The sequence below is a fragment of the Mandrillus leucophaeus genome, unplaced genomic scaffold (genome assembly GCF_000951045.1).
Source record: "Mandrillus leucophaeus isolate KB7577 unplaced genomic scaffold, Mleu.le_1.0 Scaffold455, whole genome shotgun sequence".
Lineage (NCBI taxonomy): Eukaryota > Metazoa > Chordata > Mammalia > Primates > Cercopithecidae > Mandrillus > Mandrillus leucophaeus.
Genome location: NW_012104865.1, coordinates 1,708,501 through 1,730,835, shown reverse-complemented (window position 1 = coordinate 1,730,835; position 22,335 = coordinate 1,708,501). Strand labels below are relative to the sequence as shown.

Here is a 22,335-nt window from a genome sequence, read left to right as displayed (position 1 = left end):
TGTGGCCAGAACTTCCAATACTATGTTAAATAGGAGTGGTAAGAGAGGGCCCACCTCATACAGCTGAGCTCTGGCTGGCATCCGGTGAGTGCCCCTCTGGGAGAAAGCTTCCAGAGGAAGGAACAGGCAGCAATCTTTGCCGTTCTGCAGCCTGCTCTGATGATACCCAGGCAAACAGGGTCGAGAGTGGACTTTCAGCAAACGCAAGCAGACCTGCAGCAGAGGAGTCTATTAAAAGGAAAACTAACAAATAGGAAGAGCATCAACATCAACAAAAAGGACATCTGCAAAGAAACCCCATCTGAAGGTCACCAACATCAAAGACCTAAGGTAGATAAATCCATGAAGATGAGGAAAAACCAGTGCAAAAAGACAGAATATTCCAAAAACCAGAACACCTCCTCTCATCTAAAGGATCACAACTCCTTGCCAGCAAGGGAACAAAACTGGACAGAGAATGAGTTTGATGAATCGACAGAAGTAGGCTTCAGAGGGTGGGTAATAACACACTCCTCTTAGCTAAAGGAGCGTGTTCTAACCCAATGCAAGGAAGCTAAGGACCCTGAAAAAAGGGTAGAGGAATTGCTAACTAGAATAATCAGTTTAGAGAAGAACATAAGTGGCCTGATGGAGCTGAAAAACACAACACAGAGTACTTTGTGAAGCATACACAAGTATCAATAGCGAAATTGACCCAGTGGAAGAAAGGATATCAGAGAGAGAAGATTAACTTAATGAAATAAAGCATGAAGACAAGATTAGAGAAAAAAGAATGAGAAGGAACAAACAAAGCCTCCAAGAAATATGGAACTGTCTGAAAAGACCAAACCTATGTTTGATTGGTGTACCTGAAAGTGACAGGGAGAATGGAACTCAGTTGGAAAACAGTCATCAGGATACTATCCAGGAGAACTTCCCCAACCTAGCAAGACAGGTCAAACATTCAAATTCAGGAAATACAGAGAACACCACAAAGATGCTCCTCGAGAAGAGCAACCCCAAGACGCATAATCATCAGATTCACCAAGGTTGAAATGAAAGAAAAAATATTAAGGGCAGCCAGAGAAAAAAGTCAAGTTACCCACAAAGGGAAGCCCATCAGACTAACCGAGGATCTCTCTGCAGAAACCCAAAAGCCAGAAGAGAGTGGAGGCCAATATTCAACATTCTTAAAGAAGACAATTTTCAACCCAGATTTCATATTCAGCCAAACTAAGCTTCATAAGTGAAGGAAAAATAAAATCCTTTACAGGCAAGCAAATGCTGAGAGATTTTTGTCACCACTAGGCCTGCCTTAGAAGCGCTCCTGAAGAAAGCACTAAATATGGAAAGGAAAAACTGTATCAGCCACTGCAAAAACATATCAAATTGTACAGACCGTCAACTCTATGAAGAAACTGCATCAACTAACTGTCAAAAAAACCCAGCTAGCATCATAATGACAGGATCAAATTTATACATAACAATATTAACCTTAAATGTAAATGGGCTAAATGCCCCAATTAAAAGACACAGACTCGCAAATTGGATAAAGAGTCAAAACCCATGGGTGTACTCTATTCAGGAGAACCATCTCACGTGCAAAGACACACATAGCTCAAAATAAAGGGATGGAGGAATATTTACCAAGCAACTGGAAACAAACAAACAAACAAAAAAGCAGGGGTTGAAATCCTAGTCTCTGATAAAACAGACTTTAAACCAACAAAGATCAAAAAAGACAAAAAAGGGCATTACATACTGGTAAAGGGATCAATGCAACAAGAAGAGCTAACTATCCTAAGTATGTATGCACCCAATACAGGAGCACCCAGATTTATACAGTAAGTTCTTAGAGACCTAGAAAGAGACTTAGACTCCCACACAGTAACAGTGGGAGACTTTAACACCCCACTGTCAATGTTAAATAGCTCAATGAGACAGAAAATTAACAAGAATATTCAGGACTTGAATTCAGCTCTGGATCAAGTGGATCCAATAGACATCCACAGAACTCTCCACTCCAAATCAACAGAATGTACATTCTTCTCAGCACCACATCGCACTTATTCTAAAATTGACCACATAATTGGAAGTAAAACACTCCTCAGATAATGAAAAAGAAAGGAAATCGTAACAAACAGTCTCTCAGACCACAGTGCAATTAAATTAGAACCCAGGATTAAGAAACTGACTTAAAACCACACAACTACATGGAAACTGGACAACCTGCTCCTGAATGACTACTGGGTAAATAACAAAATTGAGGCAGAAATAAGTAAGTTCTTTGAAACCAATAAGAAAAAAGACAATGTAGCAGAATATCTGGGACACAGCTAAAGCAGTGTTTAGAGGGAAATTTAGAGCACTAAATATCCACAGGAGCGAGCAGGAAAGACCTAAAATCAACAACCTAAAATTACAATTAAAAGAACTAGAGAAACAAGATCAAACAAATTCAAAAGCTAGCAGAAGATAAGAAATAACTAAGATCAGAGCAGAACTGAAGGAGACAGAGACATGTAAAACCCTTCAAAAAAATCAATGAATCTAGGACATGGGTTTTTGAAAAGAACAAAATAGATAGACTGCTAGCCAGACTAATAAAGAAGAAAAGAGAGAAGAATCAAATAGACACAATAAAAAATGATAAAGGAGATATCCGCACTGATCTCATAGAAATACAAACTACCATCAGAGAATACTATAAACACCTCTACGCAAATAAACTAGAAAATCTAGAGGAAATGGATAAATTCCTGGACATGTACACCCTCCCAAGACTCACCTATGAAGAAATCAAATCCCTGAATAGACAAATAACAAGATCTGAAATTGAGGCAGTAATTAATAGCCTACCAACCAAAAAAAAGCCCAGGACCAGATGGATTCACAGCCAAATTCTACCAGAGGTACGAAGAGGAGCTGGTACCATTTCTTCTGAAACTATTCCAAGCAATAGGAAAAGAGGGACTCCTCCCTAACTCATTTTATGAGGCCAGCATCATCCTGATGCCAAAACCTGGCAGAGATACAACAACAAAAAAAGAAAATTTCAGGCCAATATTCCTGATGAACATCAATGTGAAAATCCTCAGTAAAATACTGGCAAACCGAATCCAGTGGCACATCGAAAAGCTTATCCACCACGATCAAGTCGGCTTCATCCCTAGGATGCAAGGCTGGTTCAACATACCAAATCAATAAATGTAATTCATCACATAAACAGAACCAGTGACAAAAAGCACATGATTATCTCAATAGAAGCAGAAAAGGCCTTCGATAAAATTCAACATTCCTTCATGCTAAAAACTCTGAATAAACTAGGTGTTGATGTAATGTATCTCAAAATAACACAAGCAATTTATGACAAACCCACAGCCAATATCATACAGAATGGACAAAAGCTAGAAGCTTTCCCTTTGAAGACCGGCACAAGACCACCACAGGTTTTCACACATGGCCATCACTTTCAAAATGTTCAAAGAATAAATGGTGGAATTTATCATTTAGTAAAAATATGTGTTCCTGACCTCCTCATAATCATTCTCTGTCAAAGGAACTTTGTCCAAGGCTTTCCAGGTGAAAGCCTTTCAAATAAAATTGAAGGTAGCTGTCTCTCCTCCTTTCCTCTCAATCCTGAGGTTTTGTCTTTCTTCTTCAGACCAAATTCCCTTTTATTTTTCTTTTTTTAAATTTTATTTTAAGTTCCAGAGTACATGTACAGGATGCGCATATTTGTTACATAGGTAAATGTGTGCTGTGGTGGTTAGCTTCCCGCATCAAGCCATCACCTAAGTATTAAGCACATCTTACATTAGCTATTTTTCCTGATGCTGTCCCTTCCCCCGCTACCACCCAGACAGGCCCCAATGTGTGTTGTTCCCCTCCCTGTGTCCATGTGTTCTCATTGTTCAGCTCCCACATATCAGTGAGAACATGCGGTGTTTGGTTTTCTGTTCCTGGGTTAGTTTGCTGTGGATAATGGCTTCCAGCTTCATCCACGTCCCTGCAAAGGACATGATCTCATTCCTTTTTATGGATGCAGACTATTCCATGGTGTATATGCACCACATTTTCTTTATCCAGTCTATTATTGAGCTGGTTCCATGTCTTTGCTATTGTGAGTACTGATGGCAATGAACACTCATGTGCATGTATCTTTAAAATAGAATGGTTTATATTCCAGTAATTGGATTGCTGGGTCAAATGGCATTTGTGGTTCTAGGTTTTTGAGGAATCGCCACACTGTCTTCCACAATGCAGACCAAACTTCTTAACAGAGAGCACTTTCACAATTGAAATGTTAATTTGTTTTAGTTGACTGAATTATTTTAAATACAGTTCATATTTATGTGATATAAATCTAGATTTATTGTATTTTTCTTTATGAACTTAATTTTTATGTCACATTTAATCACGTGTCTCAAAAACTAGGTGATTGGCAGAGAGAAAATAAATACAAATTTTCAGCGATGATTCTCCAACGGCTTGAATTGCTTTTAATATCAATTCAATATTGGAACGTAACATCTATAAATAGTTCATCATGTTCAACTTCTGCTTTTGACTGTGTGGCAAATAGGAAAGTCTGAAAGACTTCTCACTACAAACACCTAGACTAAATGCAACACAGATACTTTTAAATTCTCAAAATCACTTTCAAGAAAAACCAAATCATTAAAAACCAGCATAGTGTATTCTGAAAGCTGGAGCACCCTGTAGATAATTGCTGATTCCAGGAACTAGAAACTTGAGGTTTGATGGCCATTGAGTACACTGAAAGCAGAACCTAGGAATGAAAGGAAGTCATACTAAAACTTCGGCATAAATCCGGAGCCTCTGAGGAGCTTCACTCTGACAGAGATAGACGAGCCTAGAAAAAACTTATCTAGAAAAAACTTAACATCAACAAAAAGACATCAGGGTGACCATTAATATAAGCCTGAGTTAAGGTGGAGGGAAAATAAAAAGTTACCACAATGCTGTCCTTAAAAATGATGGTCACAAGGTCATGAGATCGAGACCATCCTGGCTAACACGGTGAAACCCCGCTTGTACTAAAAATACAAAAAATTAGCCTGGCGTGGTGGCGGGAGCCTGTAGCCGCAGCTACTCGGGAGGTTGAGGCAGGAGAATGGCATGAACCCGGGAGACGGAGCTTGCAGTAAGTCGAGATCACGCCCCTGCACTCCAGCCTGGGCGACAGAGCAAGACTCCATCTCAAAAAAAAATAAAAATAAAAAATAAAATTAAAAATTTAAAAAAAGATCGGGGTTCACATTTTTAACACTTTCAACTTAAAGTAGTCCTTGAGTCATAATGCCTAGCAGAAGGAAAATATATATTCTCTCTGAAGTGTCTTCAGGTGGACCTTACAGAATTCTCAACAGATTAAGATAACCAAATACGAGCTTGCGAGCCAATATTTAAAATCACAGGAAAAACTACGTTGTCTTGTGCTGAAATCAGAAGAAATAATAGCAAACTATATTCTCGAATTTTAAAATTATAAAACACATTATATAAAATAAGTTTAAAATGTTTACGGAATAACACTTTGAAAATAATGAAATATATATGCCATGTTTTAAGATTCATTCACCAATAGCTTTATCAGGAACAAGGTTTTTGTTCTTATTTTTACTTAAATAAAAATGCTTACTAATCTGCATCAAACTTTAATTACTAAATGTGAGCATTTTACCGTGATCCTTTAACAAATACAGAGTCTCTATGTCAGGCCCCATATAAGGAGCTGGCAAAATAACAGAGGCCAGAACGTTTTAGTTCTGGTTCTCACAGAGTTTGCCATCTAGATACAAAGGTTTGTATGACAGAATAGAATTAAAGCTTCTAGTATTCTGTCTTAGTGGGATCTGAAGATTGACTGTCCAAGATTATTAACAAAAATCAAAGAAAGAGTAGTATGAATAATTAAAATTAGAAATAATTCAGCTAGAAATCTCATTAATCTTAAAAGACCATTTTATTTTTGTTTTGTGTATCATTCTATTCTAGATAATTCACATTTCAACCTCTATCTAGATTTTTCAATCAGTCAGGGTCCCCCTTTTGTATCTGCTAGTGATTTTATCACCTAAATGATTCTAAGAGTGATCTATGCAAAATTAGCAAACTTGTAGTTCATTGGAAGAAGGCTAAACCTTCTTTAATTCATGGAAAACAGATTTAGAAATAATAATTTTGCTTATGAAGTATAATACAGGATTTTTAAAGAATACAATCCAAAAGCAATAATTATATTTCACAGCAATTAAGTTATAATAAAATGATATTGGTGCTAGTATTCATTTACAAATTTGGAATTGTTTAAAAGAAAAATTTTAAACTCCACAAGAGGGCCAGGTGCAATAGCCCATGCCTGTAATCTCAGAACTTTGGGAGGCCGACACAGGCGGATCACTTGAGGTCAGGGGTTCAAGACCAGTGGGACCAACATGGTGAAACCTCATCTCTACTAAAAATACAAAAATTAGCTGGGTGTGGTAGTGCATGCCTGTAATCCCAGCACTTTGGGAGGCTGAGGCCGGTAGGTCACTTGAGGCCAGAAGTTCGAGACCAGCCCAACCAACATGGCAAAACCCCATCTGTACCAAAAATACAAAAATCAGTTGGGCTTGGTGGTGGATGCCTGTAATTCCAGCTACTCGGGAGGCTGAGGCACAAGAATTGCTTGAATCCGGGAGGTGAAGGTTGCAGTGAGATGAGATCGCACCACTGCCCTTCAGCCTGGTTGACAGAGTAGTGAGACTCTATCTCAAAACAAATTAGTTAATTAAAATTTAAAAATAAAGAATAAAATTCTACATGAAGGAAATGTTGAAAATGTTTTCTTACTTTGGTGTTAAACATTTTTTTCCTATTTAAAATAAAGGATCAAATTTCTTACTTGAAATATAGTCTTTCTCTTGAAACACATTGTTAAAGAAAAATGTGAGAAGAAAGAACATCTGAACACACACTTTGACTCATAGCCATTTTTCCATATTCCTGGGTAACATTAGCTTACATAAATAAAAATGAGTAAGGAATGCTATGGACCTGAGGTCAAATATGGTGATTATCTTGTGTTGATTTCTGTGCATAACATGGAAAGCCGTCAATCATTCTAATGTAATTTATCGATATAAGTAAATAATAAACTAAGTCATGGTTCTGCAGTTGGACAATTTTTGGTAGGAGATCTTTCTAACTTGGACTATCAGCTATGCTTTATATTTTGAAGAAGGTATAAAAAATTTACAATTCCAGAACAGGATGACCAATAGAATTCATCTTGGGTGCCAGTTTGGGTTATTAAATAGTTGCTGCCTAAAGTTCAGCATCAAGGAATATTATGGAGCTGCTTCAAGAAAAATGTCATGATAATTTCACGTCTCAGGCGAAGCAGTAGACAGTGTCATCACACGTGTGGTTTATCTGATGAAGCTGCAGGAAGATGGTATAAAATACCAAAAAAAAAAATCAATTTGTTATATATGCAGTTATATATTTTGCTACCAAGATGGAAATGTTTGTTTGTTTGAGATGGAGTCTCGCTCTGTCACCCAGACTGGAGTGCAATGTCTTGATCTCGGCTCACTGCAACCTCCGCCTCCCGGGGTTCAAGCCATTCTTGTGCCTCAGCCTCCCTAGTGGCTGAGATTACAGGTGCCCGTCATCATGCCCAGCTAATTTTTGTATTTTTAGTAGAGACGGGGTTTCACCATGTTGGCCAGGCTGGTCTGGAACTCCTGACAGCAGGTGATCCACCCGCCTCAGCCCCCCAAAGTGCTAGAATTACAGGCGTGAGTCACCGCGCCCGGCCCTACATGCAATTTTATGTACATGTATGTTTCTGTAGCAATTCAACATTTACAAGGCTTGTTTCATAAATGAGAAAATAGCTGTAGGATAGAGAGAATTCAAGAGTTATTCATACTTTGAGTCTTAGCAAACTACTAATGAACAATTGCAAAGATTAAGATAATATGTGAGTAATTTTATATACTTTTTCTTTTTGAAAATTGTATTTTACAAAGCGCTTCTCAAGAAAGCCAAGTCTTCTGAGATTCTTTCTGCTTCTACTTACTAGCAAGATACTCATAGCAAGGGAAGTCCCCTAGGAGCAGGAGGGAACCTGGCATATTTTTAATGTGAAGTATTATTTGTTTTTAGTATATTTTTGTTTTTGCTGGGGGAGGGGATGTTAAGATGGTCATAAGGATGGGGATGGAAAAATTTCCAATGGCAATAATCAATAAATGCTATTGACATAAAAGAATTAAGTATCCACAAGCATACTGGTTTCTAAGAAGTATATTTCAGAGTTACATTACCTTGATGAATTTGGTAAGGTCCAGAGTCTGGCCCTTAGCCTGGCAAGTCCAGGAATTTAGTGTTTTTAATTTCTTTGAGGGGTTGCTAAACTAATAAGAAGGAGGATAAAATTAATAATGTCATTCACCTGCCTAAATTCCATCCATGGTGCCCATTATTACCTTTTACCAAAGACCAAAATAACTAGCATAGCTTACCCTCCATCCAAACTGAACTACTGTTGTTTAAACAGCTTTATTGCAACAGCACTTACCATTTTATTCAGCCATTAATAATACAATTCATTGGCATTTAGTGTATTTGCAAAGTTGTGCACCCTCATCACAATTAATTTTGGAATATTTTTGTTACCCCAGAAGGAAATCCAGAGCTCCTTAGTTCTCACCTCCTCCAATCTCTCCAACTTCCCTAGCCCTAGGTAACCACTAATTCATTTTCTGTTTCTATATATTTGCCTGTTCTGGACGTTTTACATTAAGAGGATCATACATAAACATGGTCCTTTGTGACTGGCTTCTTTAACTTAGCATAATATTTTCAAGGATCATCCATATTATAGCATGTGTACTTCATTTCTTTTTCTTGTTGAATAATATTTCCTTGTGTGTATTTGTTTAAAAAACTCTTCATGTAATTAATGTACACAATTTCGTGAGTTTTGGCATATATATACACTGATGTTACAATCACCACAATGGAATTCAGGTAATAAACATATTCATCACCTCAAAAAGTTTCCTTATGTCACCTAATACCTGTTAGAATGGCTATTTTCAAAAATAAAAATAAAACAAATGCTGGCAAGGTTGTGGAGAAATTGAAACCCTTATTCACTGTTGGTGGAAATGTAATATGGTACAGCCACTGTGGAAAAGAGTATGGAGGTTTCACAAAAAAAATAACAATAAGATGAGCATATGATCCAGCAATCCCACTTCTGGGTATATAACCAAAGATATTAAAATCAGAATCTTGAAGAAACATCTGCACCCCTATGTCCTTTGTATCATTTTTCAGAATAACCAAGAAATTGAAACAACCTAAATGTCCATCAATAGATGAATGGGTAAATAAAATGTGATATATACAAAGAATAGAAAATTATTCACCCTTAAAAAAGAAGGAAAGCCAAGTCAGGCATTGTGGCTCATGCCTGAAATCTCAGTACTTTGGGAGGCTGAGGCGGCAGGATCCCTTGAGCCCAGGAGTTTGAGACCAGCCTGGGAAATATAGGGAGATCTCTTCCCTACCAAAAATAAATAAATAAATAAATAAATACAAAATTACCTTTGTGTAGTGATGTGTACCTATGGTCCCAGCCACCTTGGAGGCTGAAGTTGAAGGATCCTTTGAGCTCAGGAGGTAGAGAATGCAGTGAGTTGTGATCATACCACTGATTTCCAGCCTGGATGACAGAGCATGACTCTGTCTCCAAAAAAAAAAAAAAAAAGAAGAAAAGAAGAAGAAAATCCTACCATTTGTGACAACATGAAAGGACATGGAAAACATTGTGCTGAGGGAAATTAGTCAGTCACAGGAGGACAACTCTTGCATGATTCCTCATATATGTGACAATGTGGCATCTAAAATAGTTACAGGAATAGAAGTAGACCACAGAACAGTGGTTACCAGAAGATGGGGGAAGGGGTATGCGGGTAGTTGTTCAATGGATATAAAATTACAGTTATACAAGATTAGTTTTTTCCAGACGTCAACTGATCAACATAGTGCCTTTACTTTACAGTTTAGATATTGTGTACTTAGAAATCTGTTAAAAGGTCAGATATCATGTTAAATGTTCTTATCACAGGAAATAAAACAATATGAAATGAAACAACAAAAAAGTATTTGCATTCTAAAAATTCGTTCCTCCACTGTTGGACATTTGGATTGTTGCCACCTTTTAAATATAATGAATAATGCTACTATGAACATTCACGTACAAGTTTCTGTGTGGACATATGTTTTCAATTTTCTTGGGTATATACCTAGTAGTGAAATTGCTGGACCATATGATAATTCTGTTTTACCACTTGAGAAACTGACAAACTGTTTTGCAAAGTGACTGCACCATATTACACTCCCACCAGCAGTGTATGAGGCTTCTCTGCATCTTTTCCAATGCTTGTTATTATTTATGATTTTGATTATAGCCATTCTAGGTGATGTGAAATCGTATTTCACTGTGCTTTTGACTTGCATTTCTCTGATGATTAATGATGTGGAACAGCTTTCCATGTGCTTTTTGGCTATTTGTGTATCTTTAGAGAGCTGTGTATTCAGATTATCTGTTCATGTATAAATTTGGTTATTTGTCTTTTTATTATAGAGTTGTAATAGTTATTTATCTATTTTGACAACCAGTCCTTTATCAGATATATAATTTGCTCGTATTTTGTCTCATTCTGTGGATTGTCTTTTACTTTATTAATGATTCTACTCGAAGTGTAAACGTTTTTAACTTTATTGTATATTAATTAGCTCTGGCTCCCTTAACAAAATACCATAGACTGGATGGCTTAATCAACAAGGATATATTTCCTCACAGTTCTGGAGGTTGGAAACCTGAGATCAGGGTTTCAGCGTGTACGGGTTCTGCTGATACCTCTTTCTGGCTTGCAGATGGCTGCCTTCTCACTGTGCCCTCACATAGCAGAGAGAGAGCTCTGGTGTCCCTTCCTCTTCTAAAAAGGGAAGTAATCCCAGCTGGAGAGCCCCATAGTCCTAACCTCATCTAAACAAAATGATTTCCCAAAGTTCCCGTCTCCACATACCACCATGTTGGGGATTAGGGCTTCAACATATGAATTTGGGGACACAATTCAGTCATAGCAGATGGAGTCTGGTCTATTTTAACTTGTGTTGTATGAGCTTTTGGTGTCACATTTAAGAAACCATTGCCTAATCCAGGATTGCAAAGATTTACCTCTATGTTTTTCTCTAAGAATTTTATAGGTTTAGTATGCTTAGGCTCTTTTGGATATTAGAAAGTTGCTCATGATGTTCCCTAATCTGGACTAATTTTCATTCAACATACATTTTGCCTGGCTCTTACTCATTTTTCACTTTTTGTCTTAGATGCCCCCTTCACACACATACCCTCCTACAGGGGTGCTTGCTGGACACCCTGGATATAACCCCATCACAGCGTTTATCACATTTCGTTGTAATTATCGTTCAGTTACTTCTATTTACTATGTCTTTTTCACCATTGTACACATTATAGTGTCTGAAAAATTTCACAGGATCTCCTACATATTAGGCATCCAATAATATATTGTGGAGTAAACAGAGGAATAATAAAAGTGCCAGTTTTTAAAATTTGCAGAGAGAAATGCATTGTCAAGCGAGCCAGTATCCAAACTAGGCTGACAAGGGCAAGCTCCTTCTCTACAGTAAATGACACAGAAAATTTGAGTAATTTAAAAATATCCCTCAGTATCTATGGAATTAGAACATGTTATATTATTTGAACATTTGATGACACCATGTCATGTTAGTGTGTCCTAAGAATTCCAGAACTCGCCTACCCACCCCCATTGCCAGACAACTACAATCCTTAGGCTGGGATGGACTTTCACAGAGAGAGTGGTTAGAAGAATCTTTCCAGCTTTCTCTTTCATGGTTTGCTTCTTTTTCTTTGTTATTTAATGCTTTCACCCCCAGCCCCCCACTGATAAACTGCTTTAGTTGTATATTGATATAACATATTATAACACAAAGTGATTTTTTCTGAGCTACAGTGTGCAATTTTAAATGTTGTACACAGTAAAATTCTCCAAGGCAGGAAAATATGTTTCAATAGATTTTACAACTTTTATAGCACCCACTACAGCATTTCAGCACAGTGAACAGCAAACAATATTGTAGCCCAAATATTTTTGGTTATATAATTATAACTGATTGCTAGAGATGTGATTTTGTTTTGTTTTGTTTTGTTTAGAGTTAGAGCTTTGTTGATCTATGTTGGGAGATTTAAATATTCAGCTCGAATGCTATTTTGTGTGTCTCTGAGTGTTTGCCACAGCAGGTGTTACCTAACCAGATGCTAAAGCCTTTTAAATTAATACGCAGCATCTTGTCAAACATGCCTCCTGCTTTACACTGTCAGAGCTGTTGGAAATTGGCTTTTCCTGCCAAAAGAGTTTTTGATTGGCAATGACTCAGCCCTGAAATGCTTTAACTACAATGCTTACTGGGCCAGGTGATTGTACTAACGTACTTAGAATGTTGGGTTTTAATAAATGTACAAATGCATGAAGCATCAAATACGCAAAAATATCTTTTGGGCATTTATAGAGATTGAAGATTCTTTCCCTCTCCTCCATAAAGATAAGTCGGAATTAAGGACAAGAGCATGAATTGGCTGAAGAAGGAAAAGAATTGCTTCCTGATGACCTCCCTTTCTCTTCGTTCATATACTTGATACAATAAGACCAGAACAAGGTTTTGTTTTATTTTTTTCTATTTGGAGAAAAATGAAGGGTAGATGGAACAAGTCAAAGGGAAAGGAAACTTGGAGTGAGTAACTTCAGTCTTGGTTCTAAGCCATTCTGTTTGTCTCTTTCTCATTCTAGTGACATTATGCAGAGGGATAGGATTTGTTAGCAAGGCAGTTACTCAAACTTAGAGCAAGAGCTCAAGGGGTGAGGTGGGAGCTTCATTCAATAGGGAGCATCCTTCTCACCTAGGTCAGGGAATCTGTGAAAGACTGCAGGCTCTAACCCTGGATTCTGGTCAGACGTGTAGGCAGCTGGACTCCTCTCAAACAGCATCTCAGAGCAAGCAATGCAAGGGTTCATTAAAAACTTCTCAAATATGTTTTATACTATCATTGCATTTCAGACACCAGAAAACATCTTGAGAGGTGTGTGAGCCCTGGGTTAGTGATAATAGATGCAATCAGAGAGATGAGGAGAGGATAATAGAAGATAAAGTCAGAGACTTTTTTTTTTTTTTTTTTTAAATAGAGACGGGGTTTACACCATCTTGGCCAGGCTGATCTTGAACTCCTGACCTCACGATCCACCAGCCTCGGCCTCCCAAAGTGCTGGGATTATAGGTGTGAGCCAGCCACCACACCCAGCCAATTTTTTTGTATTTTATTGGAGATGGGGTTTCACCATGTTGCCCAGGCTGTTCTCAAACTCCTGAGCTCAGGTAATCCGCTCTCCTCGGCTTCCCAAAGTGCTAGGATTACAAGCGTGAACCACCGCGCCCGGTCAGATATATGTTTAAGGAAGCTTTGAAGAACTGTTTTATGATATCTAGAGAATTTCCTCATAGGGTCTACCCTTATATACATTAACATTATAGAATGTCACTTGATGTGTCTTAGGTAGTAGTAATGTAAATTTCTGATCAGCAAGAATTACTGCAGGAACACAGGAACAGAGCAGATATTTTCTCTCCAAAAATGTGCTGAGTACTTTTACTGTATCACACTAATGTCAATCACTTCTGCCATGCTAGCTTGCTAATGATATAGTAGAACTCTCTCTTTTTTTATTATCATGCTTGAGGAGAATCCTCTTGTCCCTGATACATAATTAGTTTCATTATCAGTGCCTTCCAAAGAAAAAGGGCAATGAGTAACAATGAGCCTTGGGTAGGTGACTCTAGAGTTACATTTTAGTTATCATTAAAGAAAAAAACTGTATGTTTTTATAAAATTTATATATATAATACGAATATATGCCTTCATGAGCCCATTCATCTATTAAAAAATATTATTTTATATATATTATATATAATATTTAATATATAATATAATATATATATTTTAATAGATGAATGGGCCCGTGAAGGCAAATGTGCCTAGGGCCCACAGAAGCAATGCAGTGCCAGCAGAACAGCCAATGTGGGGATACTGAAAAACTCTACCTTGCCTCCAAATATGTTCCCAACCAATCTGTAGTGACCTCTCCGGGATTTAAAAACAATATGTAGTGCCGGCTCTCCAGGATTTAAAAACAAGCTGAATCATCTCTAGCAAGCCATTGTCAAAGAAAGCCTAATACCTGGGATAGCTCTATACATATATTGAGAAATTGGTGTCCACAAAGCAGAGTGGGAATAAGACATAAGAGAGGCACATTTCAGTAGGAGCATAGTGAATGATTCATGGCTTGATGGACAGACAGCCTGAGACTGATTGACAATTTTGATTTCCACAAACATCCACTTTTTGAAAGATTCTAAGTACCTTGATTAGAAGATTTTGAAAACAAAAGTTACCAAGTACCCAAGTACACATCTACCAAGGGAATGACTTCTGTAGCATGTTGGATTTTAAATAGGCTTGCATCCCGCAAGTCACCATGATACATTAACATAGTCTTCTGTTATGTAGTTTTAGGAAAAAGACCAAAAAGCTCTCTAATTAGAATATAGATACATAAAAATTCAAGGGGGCACGAAATATAATGTACATGGAATTTAAACCTCGTTTTTCTTTTAACTTGAGCCATCTTACCCAATGATTTTTGTGAAAATTCTGAGTCCAGTTGTGCCTGTCACATTGCATTAGTTATGCAGGCAATTCTACCTTCAAGCTGTCTAGCCCAGGGCTGACCATGAGACATGGGCTGTTTTGCACAGTAATTTTGGATGACAGCATTCCCCAGGCTCATGTGAGACCAGAAGGCAATTATAAAAACAGAGGTCATTAACACTGCATTTGATTACATAATAAAATAAAAATATTGCATATACATAGTGATATAATGATGAAGTATTAATTTCTGTATGCCTTTCTTCCCAAACTAAATGATTTCCAAACTGAATTTATGAAGACTCTTCTGAATTTTTACCAGCTAACATACTAAGTGTAGATATAAAAGTTGAGAAATACATTGTCTTTTCATTGCTTTGTTTATCTCTCAAATGTAATACTTCTGTTATTAATCTGTTCTAGAAAGTATGTCCTGTGGTTTGGGGAAAAAATACATATCTTTTTACATGTAAATTTATGTGAAATTATATGCAAATAAAAATAGATTTAAAATCCAAAGCTTTCCACTGAGTATTACAGATAGAATTGCTAGAAGAATTATTAAAGTTCAAAGGAGGAAACACCAAAATACAGTAAATGAGGGGCATAGCCTAAGGAAGTCATTATTAAAAAAAAAGCATTTTGAAGCAGTTAATTTTGTCTAATTGAAATGCTAGATGGTCAAATCAGCATGCTTCCATGCCATATGCTTTCCTGAGAGCTATTTTTGATTTGCACAAATGGTTGAAGAATAAACTTAAAAGATGCTTTTTTGTGGTTGGTGAGGGTGTTGGCAGTGTTTAGTGAAGCTGAATTCCAACTCACCATTTATTTTTCCTCTTCTCTCTCAAACTGGTTTGCACTCACGATTCTTCAAGGCAGGACTTACTCAGATAGATGGCTGCAGAAATAAAGCCATTGTCCGTTCATTAATTAAGTGGCCCACAAGATTAGAAAATGCAGGTTTAATTGAAAGGTAAAGAGTATTAAAATTGTAATCAAGATGAATGCATTGTCACAGATTTCTCTGGAGACTGTCTGGTGTCATTGACTTGAAATTGAAAGGCTGAATTTTCCTCTTATCATGCAGCTTCTCCTAACCTGCTTTCCTGAGATGAGGCCTTACCTATTAAATCAAAGCCTTTCAAGCATTTAGTAAATGAGAAAATACGTCATTTTTTTTTCTCAATTAAACCTCCTCAAGTAAGCATACCATCTGAAATGAGTCAGGGAAGTTTTTTTGTTTTTTTTTTCCCAAGCCCTATTATGTTTATTATTAAATGTCAGAAAATGAGTTTAAAGATGAACCTGTATAAAAATAGAATGCTCTGTGTCTGTCTGAGAATGGGTAGCCCGATAGGGTCTGGTGATATACCAGGTGGAAAAGGCATAAGTTGAAAAGAAGAGGAAGGTTGACCAGAAGAAGTTATACACTCTTTAATTTCCTGTCTAGGTTACTCTTATAGAATGTAAATAGGCACAAGAACTGAGTGAATCTATGCTTTGCCCCTGTATTTTTCACTTTGGAAATAACATATGCAGAGATCAAAACAAGAGAAGCTTCTTTTCATTAAACTTACTAAGAACAACATATTGACCTAAGACCTATCATTTGAAATATTTGCAGCACAGACACTTAAATTACTCAAGCTCATCCTTAGCTTAGAAGTCAGCACAAAAGAATGAAACCACTGATAAGATACAAGACAGCTTATCTTTGTTCTGGGATATGACAGGTTTCAGGGATGCTGGCACCAGCATCGCCATATAATGGAATGGGTCTTGATGGAAATACTTCATCTCTTCTACTTTTCTCATCTGTGTTCTGGGAATAATAGCACTGCTATAATGATTAAATGACATAACAGATGTAAAGTTCCTAACAAGGTACCTAGCATATAATTAGTACTTAAGAAACGATAGTTAAGTAAAGAGCCAGGCTCAGTGGCTTACACCTGTAATCCCAGTGTTTTGGAAAGCCGACTTGGAGGTGGGAGAATCGCTTGAGGCCAGGAGTTTGAGATAAGCTGGGCAACATAGCAACACTCTTGTCTTTTTTTTAAAGGCAGGTGAGACCCTGTTTTTAAAAGAAAAAACGGTGAGAGAGGGGAAGAAAATAAGTAAAAAGGTAGCAACTGGGAATATTAGCTGAAATAGAAGAGCTTTAGATTTTATGTAGTTTAAGAGACTTGTAACAAATTTAGGAGTGCACAGAAGTTAGATGACCTGTGTTGGTGTATAAGAAATGATACTTTCAAAATTTTAAGATACTAACAGAAAAAAAGTCATTTTATTTTCCTCTTTTTTTTTTTTAATAAAGAAACTATTGCTTTATACCATGAGCTGAATTAGTATTGAGAGGGATAGAAATGACTAGAAAAGATTAATTTCAGAGAAAAAGTAGTTTGAATGATTAATCCCCTGAATACATATAAACATATCGAGAGCAAGGACTTTAACTTGCTTCTTTGCTTGTCATCTTCCCAACACTAAAAACAGGGTCCACTACATAGTGAGATATATATATATCAATATAAATGTGTTTGTGATGTGCCTGAGGACACACTAAGAAAGAGAAGGGCACCCCTCCCTTTGCGCTGAGCGTACTGTTATGGCACTGTGTGGTCTAGATCTTTTTTTTTTTTTTTTTTTTTTTTTTTTTTTTTAAATAGAGACGGGGTTTCACTGTGTTAGCCAGGATGGTCTCGACTTGCTGACCTCGTGGTCCACCCATCTCGGCCTCCCAAAGTGCTGGGATTACAGGCTCGAGCCACCGCGCTCGGCCTGTGTGGTCTAGATCTTGACTGTTCTTTAAAATTCCAAGGGACAAAGCATAGAGTAGGGAAAGTCATTTTGCTCTTTGGAAAAAGAAAGTATTTGGCACGCATGGGTTGGAGAACAAAATAGTCTCAAAAGTTGTTGAGTATGCTTAGTAGTTGGTGACTGATCTAATTCTCTTATCTCACTGATTCAAATACACTTAGGTCTTTCTACAGATTCTTTTTAATTCAGATGAAGTATGAGTAAAGTTTCCTTCTAACATTTATTTCTCACTACTTTAAGCTTCTGATAATACTCTGTGTTATACATTGTATTCTGTTTCTTACCTTTTTCGCTCAAAATTATATTTTTGAAATCTTTCCATGTTGTTATACAAAGATCTAACCTATTTGTTCTTCCCTTTGCATAATATTCCATCATGTGCATTTACTATATTTAATTCATACATTTTTCTATATATGGAACTCTAGGTTGTTCCCCCATGAATTCCTTTCTGGGAATCTTGTGGAAATACTGTTCTAAAAACATAATTTGAGAAATGCTAGACTAGAGAAATACCATATTGGTTAAATACAACTTTCACTTTAAGAATGAATAAGACCAATGTGATAGATCCAGTGAACAAATGATAAATTTAAATGCATGAATTATTCAGAGCAATAGGCCCAAAGCACTAAGTAATAGAAAATATTTTCATGATTTCTCCTGCCACATTCATTTTCTCTCAGGTGCACATGTCCTCATTCATTCTACCATCTTTACATTCAACACAAATATTTATATCACAAAATTATGCTTTCATGATAATGAGCTTCAGCACTAGAGCTAGCCTGTTCCTAGGTGGGAGGTATACTGCAGATCTCCTTGTGGAAACTACCAGGATCAGAAAAGATTTTCTGAATAATTTGTTGAATTTGGCAAATGTCCTGGTAATCACTATATCACTATATATATATATACACACACACACACACACCCATATATATGTGTGAAAAAGGTAAGAAACGGAATGCAATGTATAACACAGAGTATTATCAGAAGCTTAAAGCAGTGAGACATATATGTTAGAAGGAAACTATTCATATTTCATTATGTCTGAATTAAAAGGAATCTGTAGAAAGAACTAAGCATGTTTGAATCAGTGAGATAAGAGAATCAGATCAGCCATCAACCACAAAGAGCAAAATGACATATATATGTATGTATATATACATATTAGAAAGCATGACAGACAATAATGTCATTGCTAGGCAGAATATAGTATATTTCAATACAGACAAAACAACAGCTGTAAAGTAAAAAAAGAATATTATATCTGTTATATGTTAAGCAAATTATAGTGATCTCACTTAGAAAAATTTTTAAAAACCTTCGATAATATCTTTTAAATTTATTTTGGTATCAAAGTCCAAAGTTTGAGGAAAGTAAACCATTTATTTATTATCACAACAAGGATTTATTGTTTACTCAATTTTCCGGGAACTATGCTAAGGCCTAAGGATATAAAAATACACTAACAACCTTGCCTTAAAGGATTGTACTGTTTAGGTGGAGGAGACGAACACATAATTCAGTTATTATAAAAACAATGCAATTAGGTATTTTAAAGCATTAAGAAGGCTAACTAGTGCTTTAAAAGTGAATTAGTTAGGCAGAGGGATGATGAAGAGTATTTGAAGCACAGTAGATAGTATGTAAAAGAAACAAGAAAAAAAGTTGAAAAAAATGAAAAGGTAGAAATGGAAACAGGAAAGATAAATTTTTGACAGTAGATAGACTGTCTAGGAAGGAGGCTTTTGAGGGATGCATGACTTATAAAAGGCATACACTAGTATTACTCTGTGTGTGGCACTTGGTGATGGGTTTTGAGTGCTTGTTAATGATGGAGATCCCTGATGGCCCTCAAATGTGAATTCTGAAAGTTCTATGAGGTCAACTGCAACAACTGTTCTATGTTATCTTCATATCTTTAGCATCTAGCACAGGGTCTGATATGTGGTAGGAGTTCAATAACTGTTGTATGAGTGGCTGGATAGTTAGACAGATGATAATCTCATAATGCTTGAGACATTTGTTAAGAGACTCCTTTTTTTGGCCAGAAGGATGTAGTGTTGCAGAAATCTAAACGTTTTAGAATCACAGTGGGTCATATTTAGCTGCGTCCTTGAACAATTTATTCATCACTGCTAAGCTTCAGTGTCCTCATCTGAAAAATAGGGAGTAGATGGAATTATTCATGTAAAACGGTTAGCTTGGGGCATGGCAAAACAAAGTGCCGACTGCTCAAAGTGGTATTAATAGTTACTATTGTTCTATAAGTAATAAAGCTATTTAGTTATGAAAGGGCCATGTTTTGGGTGGTTTGAATTTTGAAAGTTAAAGTTGGTTTCAATTTGATATGTTTGAAGGTTAAAAGCACTGAAAGTTTGATGACCGTGGGAAATATAATTTTTCCAAAAATTGAAGCACAAATCAGAAGGGAAAAGCCTGTGGTCAGGGGAAACAAACAACCTATTGTAATCACCCAGTATGAGTTAGGTTGTCTGGGTTCAAAGCCCAGCTCCATCATTGACTAGGTGTGTAACTTTGAACAAATTACTTAACTTCTCTAGGCCTCAGTGAGATTTTAGTAGTTTCTTATGGTGTGTTATTAGGATTGATGAGATAATTAATATAAATTGCTTGGCAGAGGACCTGGCATACTGTAACTGTAAGGTTACAATCAATGTTAACCATATTTGCTGTTATCGATATGTTTGTAAGATGATGTGAGGCTCAGTTCATATTTATGGTAAGGAGAATAGGTATAGAAAAGAGAACTGTCAGAGGAAAAGTGTTAAAATGTTTGGTGGTTAACTCCAAATGAGATATCTGCCTTTACGCGATCTCAGATACATAGAACATGCTTGTCTAACACTTGTTGCTCTGTGTAGAAGGTATACTATGCTTTGGACCTTCTAGTTCCCCACACTCTTGGACTAATTAAGGGGGATCATGCAAGATAATTGCAGTTGTGTTAGTTCTTTTTCACGTTGCTGATAAAGACGTACCTGAGACTGGGTAATTTATAAAGAAAAAAAGGTTTAATGGACTCAAGTTCCATGTTACCGGGGAGGTCACACAATCATGGTCGAAGGTGAAAGGCACTTCTTACATGATGGCAGCAAGAGAGAATGAGGACCAAGTGAAAAGGGTTTCCCTTTATAAAACGATCAGATCTCAAACTTACTATCAGGAAAACAGTATGAGGGGAAACCGCTCCCATTATTCAATTATCTCCACCTGTTCCTGCCCTTGACACCCGGGGATTATTACAATTCAATGTGAGATTTGGGTGGGGACAGGGAGCCTAACCATATCAGTAGTAATATTATTTAATGTTTCAGATAAGGAAAAAGGTCACCTCTAGATGTACTCCAGATCTGAATAATATAAAGGCAACAAACAACTAGGTTCAAAATGAAATAGTAGAAAAGCACTAAACTTGCAGTGTGGAGAATGATGCTCAGAGTTCACTCACTCCCTGTGGCTTGTGAGTTTTGTGAACTTAGACCTACAACTTACCATTATTCAGTATCCTCAGCCATAAGATGGGAGTATGACCCCCTCCCTAGGTATTTAGAGGGCAAGGTGGTATAATGAACGTGAAAGTAGTGCCTGAAAGTTGCTAGGACGTTAATAAATATAAGACTAATCTTGATACATGGAGTCACTAGCCTACTCAGAATGAGTGCCATAATAACAAAAAAGGCCAAGTCTTCCGTGGCCTATAACATCTTGACTAATTTCTCCCCTCTGCTTTAAAAACTTCATTCTTTTACTGCACTTACAGATTTATATTTTCTCTTATTTTCAAAGCACAAGAACGTATTTCTCCATTGAAGAAAGTTTGATGATTGAAATACATGGGTGGGAGCCAAAAACCAAAATTCATTCATAATTTCACTGCCTAGAGATATCTAATGTTAAAATTATAATAGCTAATTAGCATGATGTTAAATATACAGATTTTATGTTTTATCTTTGTCAATGTTAATAATATACACAAAATTGTTTCTGAATGCCTACATGTTAATAATGTGCAATAAAGAATCTTCAGGTATCACTTATTTTCTGTATCAAAACTATGCAGTATATGAAGAAAATTTTATTTTCTAGAGAAAGGTTTATTGTTTTCTATTTGTTTTATTTCCATTTACCACATAAATAATATGCTCAGGGTATTAGCAGCATTTAAGCAGCAATCGGGGAGAAAACATTTATCCCTATTTCAGCCAAAATGCAACAATAAATTCTGTCATCTAGAATCTAAGCCCTAAAGCCTACTCTGAGATCTTTGAAGTACTCACTTGGGTTGAAGCCATTTCGAGAAACTAAGCAAAATAAATGGTTTGAAGCAAACAAAAATATAAACTCCAAACCTTCCCCAGCTTTTCATAATCATCATATTCATTTTCTTTTCACTAAATTTGCCTCCCTGGAGGTTACATTAACCAAACCTGTCTCCTTCATTTTCTTTTTTTTTTTTTTTTTTTAATCTTCTGAGTGCCTTCTCAGCCTAGAGCTAAGTTTTCCCAAAAACTTAAATATTTGATAAGCATCAATTTTACTACTGAAAATCACTCTGACAGGTTTGGTGATAATATGGATCTGTTTACTTTTTTTAAATTAAATATTTGTTTATAAGGTAGAATACCAGAATAGTTGAATTTCTTGGTCTTCTTATTAAATAACCTTTT

The 22,335-nt window shown here is 36.5% G+C and overlaps 1 protein-coding gene across 2 annotated transcripts in view; it reads left to right on the top strand.

Moving 5' to 3' along the window:
* PPFIA2 (protein tyrosine phosphatase, receptor type, f polypeptide (PTPRF), interacting protein (liprin), alpha 2) overlaps window positions 1-22,335 on the top strand; it is a 542,959-nt gene that overhangs the window by 303,878 nt on the left and 216,746 nt on the right. For both annotated transcript variants that reach the window (XM_011994387.1, XM_011994388.1), the window contains exons 7-8: window positions 2,807-2,822; window positions 7,896-7,913. In XM_011994387.1, coding sequence (XP_011849777.1) covers window positions 2,807-2,822; window positions 7,896-7,913 — 34 coding nt within the window. The remainder of the gene's footprint in view (window positions 1-2,806; window positions 2,823-7,895; window positions 7,914-22,335) is intronic.